This window comes from Cephus cinctus, unplaced genomic scaffold, assembly GCF_000341935.2.
Source record: "Cephus cinctus unplaced genomic scaffold, Ccin1 Ccin1_scaffold0997, whole genome shotgun sequence".
Classification (NCBI taxonomy): domain Eukaryota; kingdom Metazoa; phylum Arthropoda; class Insecta; order Hymenoptera; family Cephidae; genus Cephus; species Cephus cinctus.
Window position 1 is genome coordinate 335,813 of NW_014333542.1, and position 9,121 is coordinate 344,933.

Below are 9,121 nucleotides of genomic sequence, written 5' to 3' on the forward strand. Positions count from 1 at the left end.
GGATTGCTACGATCTTCTCAGATCTTTTTTATAATCTTATCTATATTTCTTTTTTTACTCCTAGCTGTGTAGTTACATTTGACACTTGCTTTAAAGATTATAAATTGTATATTTATTTGAATTAAATAAATGTCTCGTTAATTGTTGAGTTTGTGAAGGTATCAAGTATCTTTCTGTACATTTCTTCTGTGATATTTCAATAAAAGACTGCACGATGACCGATATCGAATGGTAAATAGCATTGATTTTGTATATATTTTATTTTGCAATCATACATCTTTTATTTATCAAATTTTATTTCTTGCAGGGTTGCACGTTCAGTAGATTATGGATCAGTAAAAGTTCCATTTATGGAAGAAGTGACGGATCATCCCTTAAAGCCGGTTATTGTTACTGTAAGATTCTCTTTACACCAGTATGGGGATAATGCATTAACTATAAATTTCTGATATATTGTTTATGTTTTTAGATGATGGATGGACGCAGTGGAATTAAAAGAGGCGCTTTGCGTAGTACTAGTACCGGCTCATCAACAGGGACACCTACTCCAATACATACTCCATTCCAAGTACCCAACCCTTTGACTGATCCTTTATTAAACCACTCTTCCTTGGATGGTTCTGATCCTCTTACACAATTCGCTCGTGAGGACTTAGATCCTTTATCCAAGATGGCTGCCGACGAAGTAATTTCTTTCAGATGTATAAAGAGCTGATACAAGAGAACGGTGTATTCATGGACTTCTTGTATTTCTTACAGTGGGATTACTCTTCGAATGCTGCAGCTGTTGGAAAAAAGTCAAAGGATACCATGGATGAATTGGTACAGCCTTGGCTAGCAAGACGTACTGCAATATTGAACAAATATACAACATCGGAGAAATTATCTATAGTAACAAGTTTCTTACCAGGCGGAGAAAAAGGTACAGTAATAATTCACTGATATCTCAAAACAAAAGATTATTAGAGATGAATAATGTAAAACTTCATTCCGAAATTAGTGATTGTGAAAGTCCAACCCAGTGGTACTTTAGTCGATAAAGTTAGAACAAGATTGGAGCAACTTGATGATTTTGAAGAAGGCTCTGTGAGGCAAATGATGGATCTATCGCAGCAGGAATACACAGTTCGCATAGAGCAGTTAAACAATGAACTCGTGCAAGCTTGGCATTCTGATCAACGAGTGAAAGCTTTAAAAATAGCAATACAGGTTCATTGATAGATCTTTTTTTCTTCATAAAATATATAAAGAAATATAACTGACATGGAAATCATCGATTTCCTTAGTGCGCCAAGCTGTTAGTGGATACATCGGTCATTACTTTTTACCCCAGCAAATTCGTACTCATCACAGACATCTTGGATACCTTTGGTAAACTCGTTTACGAGCGGTTGAAAAGGAAAGCTGAATATTACAAGTGATGTCTCTTTTATATTTTTAATAGTTATTACTACTCTTATCATCTGAACGAATATTTTTTATTTTTGTAGACCAGGCAGCAAAGTACCAACAAGCTTACCAGACAATTTCACCCCGGATATTGTTACGGAAGTTGCTAAAGAAATTTGTCGTAATTGGTTTTACAAAATAGCCTCAATACGCGAGTTGGTACCACGACTTTATGTGGAAATGGCGATTATCAAGTCGTATAGATTTTTGACAACAAGTGAATTTAGTACTGCCCTTTTGCGAATAACCCGCATGATTCGTGGGATTGGAAATCCATTGATAGCGGTTTATGCAAGATGCTACTTGTGTCGTGTTGGATTGGCACTCAATCAATCTTCAGACTTTGAATTCGCCAAGGAAAACTTCTATGACTTTCTAGCTGTTTACGGTCAACTGTTTAGTCAGTCCTTATCATATGATTTAAATGGGCAGAGTATATCCCTACATACTTATCTTAGTCTTTATACTCCTGCGTTGGATTGGATCATGGAAGTTATGGCAACTACAGCATCCGAGAATCTTCTTGATGAAATACTTTCTCGAAGCAAGCAGCAAGCTAATAGGTAATAATTCTTGTAAAAAATTTCATAAATACATGGAGTGTAATCATTTTTATATATTTTTCCACTTCAGTGGATTACTGTTGAACAGTATCCTTGCAACTTTCAAACCAGCATACATAGCAGCTCGGTCAATGGAATTTGTTAATTTAATTGCTGGCTGTGAAGATGATGGTAATTAATGGCTTAAAATATTTTTAACTATTACGCTAGTATATTTAGCAGAAGTTAGGAGAAAATAAATATTTTTATTAACAGGATTTCCACAATATCTTTTGTATCGCAGTCTGGGTGAATGCCTCGTAGAGGAAGCACCACCCAAGAATGATTGTCGTCCTGTCTTAAATACAGTTTGGCAATACGTACTAGGTCTTAAGGATCCTGCAAAATTTATGCATTGCTCTGAAATTTGGATACAGTTCACAGTCATTCATTTTTCTGTACGTATTCCGAATTACAATTCGACAACTCCCCGCTGATATACATTCTACCTTTACCTTCTGCAGATGCATGAATTGAACCTATTCCTGGGAGAAGTGATCAGTCATCTCAGTCCGAACAGAGCTTTCGAACATTATTATTCTCAACTGCAAACCATCGTAGAGAAAATTGTTGCTCATACTCAAGATTTTGAGTCATTGCTCACTATGGTATGAATCTGTCATATTTAAGAAACTTATAGAAATTGGACTAAATACTGAAATCTCTTGAAAGTACCTTCTATTAATTGCAGGAGAATTTTCTACCTCTGATTGATCTTTTTCATAAGGAAAGCATCAAGGTCGAAGTATGCAAAACCGTGATAGAAGGTTTTAGTACTCAAAGTGGACCAATAACGGATCCAATAATAATAAGCGCCCTTATGTTTATCTCGAGAATAATGCACGACTCGGTCAGGTATGCACTGCAAGAATTAAACTCAAGATATCTACCTCCTGCACAGGAAGAAAATGCAGTTATCCATTTGTTTGCAATGCAGTGCGCTCACGGTGGACGATGAAAAGCGACAAATTGGCAATTTAATATGTGGCCTAGTTCAAAGAGTCGATTACGGTCGGGACTTTGAGAAGCAGTTGAGCTTTTATGCAGAGGCCAGGGCCGCTTTTCCCAATCTCGACTCTGTACACATACAGCTGGTACAGGTAGGAGACTATTCTGGAAATATATATTTTCTGCATGCATTATTTGCATAGAATTAGTTTAAGTAGAAATTAAATCACATTCGGTACTACTTCCAGTGTGTAAATAGATTGTCAGTCGATACAAGGAAAATTGTCCGTGGCCATCATACTAGAAGAACCTCTGCATTTGTTCGTGCTTGCGCAGCTTTTTGTTTCATCACCATTCCATCTTTAACATTAGTGCACACTCGACTTCAGTTGTATCTTCTATCGGGACAAGTGGCCCTTTTAAATCAGTGCCTTGGCCAAGGTAATTCTTGAATTTTTTTTAGGAATAAAACATACTACGTGCCAGATAATTCCTTTTAATTTTTATTTCCTAGCCGATGCCTGCTTCAAGGCAGCCCTTAGCTTGGTTCCAGAAATGCCAAAGACAATAGACATCGATGGAAGACAAAAGAGCTCAGAGCCATACTTGGTTTCCTATCTTTCTAACTTTCTTTCTACGCTACTGGTAGTTCCCGTAAGTAAAGAAACTACAAAAGCTGTATCGCAGAAATATTTTCCTTATCAGTATTAATGACGGTCGTTAATAATGATTTAATAGGACAGCCCTGAACATGGAGTGTTGTATTTAATGCGAGGACTTTTAAATGCTGTGCAAAGGTGTTTCGAACAGAATGCTACGACAAAGTTCTATCTCTACTTAAGAGTACTGGATCTGCTGTCGACTGTCACTCAAGAGACCTATCCTTATCACGTTGATAAGGTACAGTAGAGATACACCAATCAACTGATGTATTTCAGTAACCCTTTGAAGGATGGTAGTAGTCAGAAGTATCACCTTGTAACTGTGTAAAAAACAGTAATTTACATCCGATTCATAATCAGCGACCTCAATAACCCATGAACATGAATTTTCCTGCGAATTAGCCTATTTTTTACCACTCAACTCCGTTATTATGAATTTCTGAATATTGAGTTCAGATTCATAATCAGCGACCCCAGAAAACTCCGAGTAGCAAATTTTAAGTAAATTGTATGGAAGGAAAAATGTATGCTTCAAAGGGTTAAATCAATAATATGCTTATGCAACTAGATTCCCAATGTCATACATTTTTAGGTCGACTCAAATGATAAGCTGTACGGCTCCGATAAGAAATTTATCGGAGAAGTCAATAAAATATGTTCGAAGGTTCTTGAGGAAATATTGAATCACTTGAAGTACCTCGGCAGTACTGATCAATTAGATAAACAGTCGGCCTTGGCCTTTGAGCTGTTTGATCGCATAATAACACGTGCAGATTTACAAGATTCGGCCTTAGCAACTATTGCAGTGAATCTGTGGAATTTATCACACAGACATGGTTCAATCGACCCCAAATTATCGGTAAAAAACGTTATCCGAATAATGGTTTAATTATGGGTTTTAATTGCCAATTTGAGCTTATCTAATTAAGTTTTTTTCTTTTTGTCAGATCCCAACGATACATTATATAACTCGAAGGAGTCATCAACCACACTTTGCCGATATTCTCAGGAAAATAAAAAAATAATTGTGGTACAGATTAAACTCGAGCATCCGGTATACACGAAGGATCTCCATGGTATGCAGTGTACAAATTGTATTATAATCGTATATCAAGTTTCATTTAGAAAAACATGAGAACACATTGAAACAAATTAGATATTTCATAAACGGAAGCAGACTGTTACGTTTTTGGCTTTGTGAAAGAATAATGCAGTAAAATTAGTTAATCCTAATTCAACAGTATTCCTTACTGAAATTTGGATAATAAACTTTGCACAATACAGACTGGACATTTAAATAAAGAATCGTTTATTGATTCTCAAAACTTCGTAATACTTAACCAATAAAAAAAAATGGCGAATATTTTACAATACAAAATACCGTCACGGTGAACTGGATTGAAAACTGTGAATGACAAGAAGCGTAATATTATATAATAGTAATCGTAAACATTTTATACAATGTTGCGTTGTGACTCTATAAGAAACAAGTGTATGACAGAAATAAAGGTTTATAAAAATAAATTAATGCAGCAGAATATCTTTTGAAGACATTTTCAGCAAGGCTAACGGCAGTCGTTGCTGTGCCACACGTAAAAAAAAAAATACTAATCCACAGAATCTTATCGACATTCATTTTGGAAGACAATATTATCAGTGTACTCTTTGACATTGGAAGACAATAAACTCGCTCGGCTTGAATCATTCCGTTCAGCCTCGCGTTTATTCTTTTAGAATTGAGCGTAGCGCGTCCAAAAATATATCAGCATGATATTCGTTGAACGTAAGGGCCGGCCTCAATCTTACAGCTTGGACTCCGCACCCACCGGCCTGAATGCCTACAAACAACGAAGGCGTTATAGACTATTTACCGAGCAACCATAATATCTTAATGGAATGTGTACCTTTGGCGTGAAGCTTGCTGATAACTTCGTCCCGACTTGCAGGTGTAGTGCAATCAAAGGCAATAAAGGTGCCACGACCGCGAACCGAGTTAATCTTGCCCGAGACCTCCTTTTGAAGATCTTTTAATTTTCCCAAAGTGTAATCGCCAACGCGTACCACTTGATTTAAAAGATTTTCTTTTTCAATGGTATTCACTATCGCCTCTAAGAGTATTAACTTGCTGGGATCTCCCATCCAGGTGTTGTATACACGATACGACTGTTTTGGTCTGAAAGAACGAAGAGATGTGAAATATTTCCCATGAGGTTTTATACAGCATGGATAAAACCTTTTAGCAATTACTTTAAGTCAGGCGTGTGATAGTAGCCACCTAGTTGCATCTTCTTACTGAACGTTACTACGTCTGGTGGAGATTCTAAATTAAAATGCTCGTGGCACCACATTTTCCCAGTAGGACCACCTCCTGTCTGAACTTCGTCTATTAGCAAAGCGGCACCATGCTGGAGAGAAGGACAGTTTCAAAAGTTATGAGATAATTTTAAATCGTACGTGCTAACGTAACCTGGATATACCTTGCTTGAAACTTTACGGAGTTCTTGAAAAAACTCTGGCGACGCGTGATGATCGCCACCCTCGGATTGGATCGGTTCGATTATAATACCTGCGACCGGAATATTCTTTTCCTTATCATACTTTACGATCAAGTCTTCAATCTAAAAAATATTCATTGTCAGTAATACATGCTACGGATAGATCCTATATTATTTTTTCAATTAATTCATTTGAGCATTACTTCTGCAAGACATCTCTCGTCTTCTTTCTTATTCTCCCTAACATTCTCCTCCAGTGGATATTTGTATTCAGGGAAGCTTGCAATGGGCCAATCGAATGCTGGAACATCTATCTTATGGATATATTTACTGTGAGTTGTTGACAGTGATCCTAAGGTTCTCCCATGGAATGCTCCTGTTTATATTAGAATTAGAGATATTGAAGTTAAGGTAACATTTTGTATTGCCATATGAGTATGTTTACCTTTGAAAGATAAAATTGAATATCTAGGACTACCAGGTGATTGATTAATCATACAAGACTCCATTTCTTCTCTGGTAAATGGTGCACCGTGTCTCTTTTTGTCAGCATACCATATGAAGATGTTTTTGAAAGCATTCTCGTTTGAACAAGAGCCACACATCATTGTAGTAATCTGAGTTAGTCCTGGTGCAGCTACCTAGGTCAAAAAGAAAAAAAAACTCAATCCAGAGATACATAATAGTGAATAATATCATTAAATAGACTTACTCCTTTCCTCAGTAAAACATTCTTCAATCTTTTCGGCCAATCGCGTCCTGGAAATGAGCCCAGTGCTGGTCTGTTTGCTATTATTTTATGATTATCCGAATTAGCCACAGCTCCCAATATCGCCGGATGGTTATAACCCAAAGGCATTGAAGAAATTTGCATGAACACATCCAGCAAAACATTTCCATCGACGTCCACCAGATAGTTACCAGTTGATTTCTCATAATCGGCAAACAATTGCACAGAGGCTGCTTCCTAAACATTTAAACAAGTCAGAACTCCAATAATTTTTGTACAGCCTTGAGCTATATGTGTCTTAAGCGTCATAAAAACATTGGCGCACAATGAATGTATGTTGTAATTCTTTTCCATCAGGATTATGTCATCGTGATCCTTTTTTCTTTCTAAGTGCATGCTGTGCTTCCGTTCTTCTCTACCTGCATTGTATTTAATTCTTGTAGTAGACGACGGGATTCGGGTCCTGGAATTTCTGTAGTCAAAGCAGGACGCTTTGGCTCGCCTGCTAAAGGACCCGTCGACAGTGTCTTGCTCCACAACGCTCCATGGCCTAAAAATGCAAAGAGAACAAATTTAGAGGAATTATATCGCGTCACTAAAGGCAAAATAAATATAAATGCAAAAGGGCGTATGAACATAGAATTTTTATGAGACATACACCCTTTTATTTTTTATCATGCGATATTTCTATTACTGATGATTGCAGAGTATCAGGCAGTTATGCGTAATGCGTGCTCCCTTTTAAAAGCAATTGAAAGATTAGTCTTATTGGTGCCAGTTACCGTCAATTACTTTTCCTTGGTAATACTACCAGCAGTAGTTTTAAATGAGTTATTTGTTAAATTGAAAACTGAATATTTTTAATATTCAAAACGAAACGAAGATCATATCCCGTCTCTCTCTATTTCCCAAACAAGCAGAGTATCTTGCATTTATGACACCTGTTCTTGAAAAAAAAAAAATAACGATATGTTAAGATAATATGACAAGTAGTTGTGATATTCCGACGATAACAAGTTGTTTTTCACAATAGGAAAAGTAACAACTGATAATCAAAAGATTGTCCTGTAGGTAATCTGGAATTATTATATTCAAAAATAAAAATACTTGCATAATTTCTACTTCAATATTTGCTTTCGTAAAATTCTTTACGTTCATTCGATATTTACTCAGTCTAAAAATACACTGACGCTGAATCTACTTGGTCCCATTTTCAGACACTTTCAATTTCGATAACTTTGTAATCTTCATAGAAATATATACAGTTTTAGACAATCAAGAACAGGTCCTATTTTAAGCCGGTCGTGTTTTGGAGCAGAACGTTGTAGACAGAATCGTTTTGGAGCGTATTGATTTTTTGAACGTAGTTTTCTTTTAGGTACAGTGTCATTTAAATTGTTCATGATTGCAGATACAAATAATTAATCTGTAGAAACAGTAGTATCATGTTACCATTGATGATCTGCCTTGTCAAGGATCCTTTGCTAAAAGCAAGTGGAGATTTGCTGAGGAACATGATGAGCAGTTTCGAGTAGACAGAAGAGTATGAAGATTCCAACGACAACGTTTACTTTCAAAATTGAGACACAGGAGTTTACAATCCAAACACTAGATAAAACTGAGATATTTTCCGTGAAAGAGTGGCCTCATAGAAAATTAAAGGCCAATTTGTTCTGATTTGCGTAGAGAACCAACCCAGTGGACAGTCGTCCGAAGATTATTGGCGACTACTGCTCGTTTAAGAATGCTGGAACAAGATAGACTAGTCATGCGACTGTTTGGATGTGACATTTATAATAAGAGTTGAGTAAACATAATTAAGATGTCATTATCTTGCATGAGATCCTGTTTGAGATGTGCTATACTATTTTTATAAATGTATTATATGAATATTGTAATTTCAATGAAATTATACTTATAATCTATTTTCGAAATACAGTTTTCGATATACATGAAAAAGTATGTAGTATCTTTTTTTGTATCAGGAAATTCTTTGTGGGATCTTTTGCAAGAATTTATTGGAAGGATTTAAGAGTAATTCTGGACATTGAAATTACTTGTGGAATGTGCAACATTTTTTACATTAGAAACTCCAGATTCAATATACCAGGTGACTCAAGTAGTACGACTGGCGGGACATCATGAAGTATCTTTTCGAACTGACAGATCAAAATACATTTTGACAGATTAGATTTTTAAGTGATGAGAATTATTTATAATGGATTTCAGTCTTAT

At 36.2% G+C, this 9,121-nt stretch overlaps 2 protein-coding genes across 4 annotated transcripts; one reads left to right on the forward strand and one right to left on the reverse strand.

Moving 5' to 3' along the window:
• Positions 1 to 61: 61 nt before the first annotated feature.
• LOC107271530 (UPF0505 protein C16orf62 homolog) lies at positions 62 to 5,098 on the forward strand. 2 transcript variants are annotated; one of them, XM_015747656.2, is made up of 17 exons: positions 62 to 231; positions 308 to 395; positions 470 to 685; positions 760 to 922; positions 1,001 to 1,209; positions 1,287 to 1,417; positions 1,491 to 2,012; positions 2,083 to 2,183; positions 2,268 to 2,449; positions 2,516 to 2,659; positions 2,743 to 2,906; positions 2,989 to 3,151; positions 3,248 to 3,440; positions 3,514 to 3,653; positions 3,738 to 3,899; positions 4,254 to 4,520; positions 4,609 to 5,098. In XM_015747656.2, exons 1-17 carry the CDS (start codon positions 215 to 217, stop codon positions 4,684 to 4,686), a joined length of 2,940 nt encoding a protein of 979 aa, XP_015603142.1. In that variant the 5' UTR covers positions 62 to 214; the 3' UTR covers positions 4,687 to 5,098. The 2 variants fall into 2 exon arrangements, with proteins under 2 accessions (XP_015603142.1, XP_024944602.1); XM_025088834.1 differs by lacking the exon at positions 4,254 to 4,520.
• On the reverse strand, positions 4,954 to 8,652 carry LOC107271531 (4-aminobutyrate aminotransferase, mitochondrial). Of its 2 annotated transcripts, none has more exons than XM_015747657.2 (9): positions 8,339 to 8,652; positions 7,306 to 7,436; positions 6,869 to 7,123; positions 6,602 to 6,797; positions 6,360 to 6,532; positions 6,139 to 6,279; positions 5,909 to 6,066; positions 5,566 to 5,834; positions 4,954 to 5,499 (listed from the first exon to the last, which is right to left on the reverse strand). In XM_015747657.2, the coding sequence occupies exons 1-9, from the start codon at positions 8,400 to 8,402 to the stop codon at positions 5,384 to 5,386; spliced, it is 1,503 nt and encodes a 500-aa protein (XP_015603143.1). In that variant the 5' UTR covers positions 8,403 to 8,652; the 3' UTR covers positions 4,954 to 5,383. The 2 variants fall into 2 exon arrangements, with proteins under 2 accessions (XP_015603143.1, XP_024944603.1); XM_025088835.1 differs by lacking the exon at positions 8,339 to 8,652 and adding an exon at positions 7,669 to 7,822 and having other exon boundaries at positions 5,074 to 5,499; positions 7,212 to 7,436.
• Positions 8,653 to 9,121: the final 469 nt, after the last annotated feature.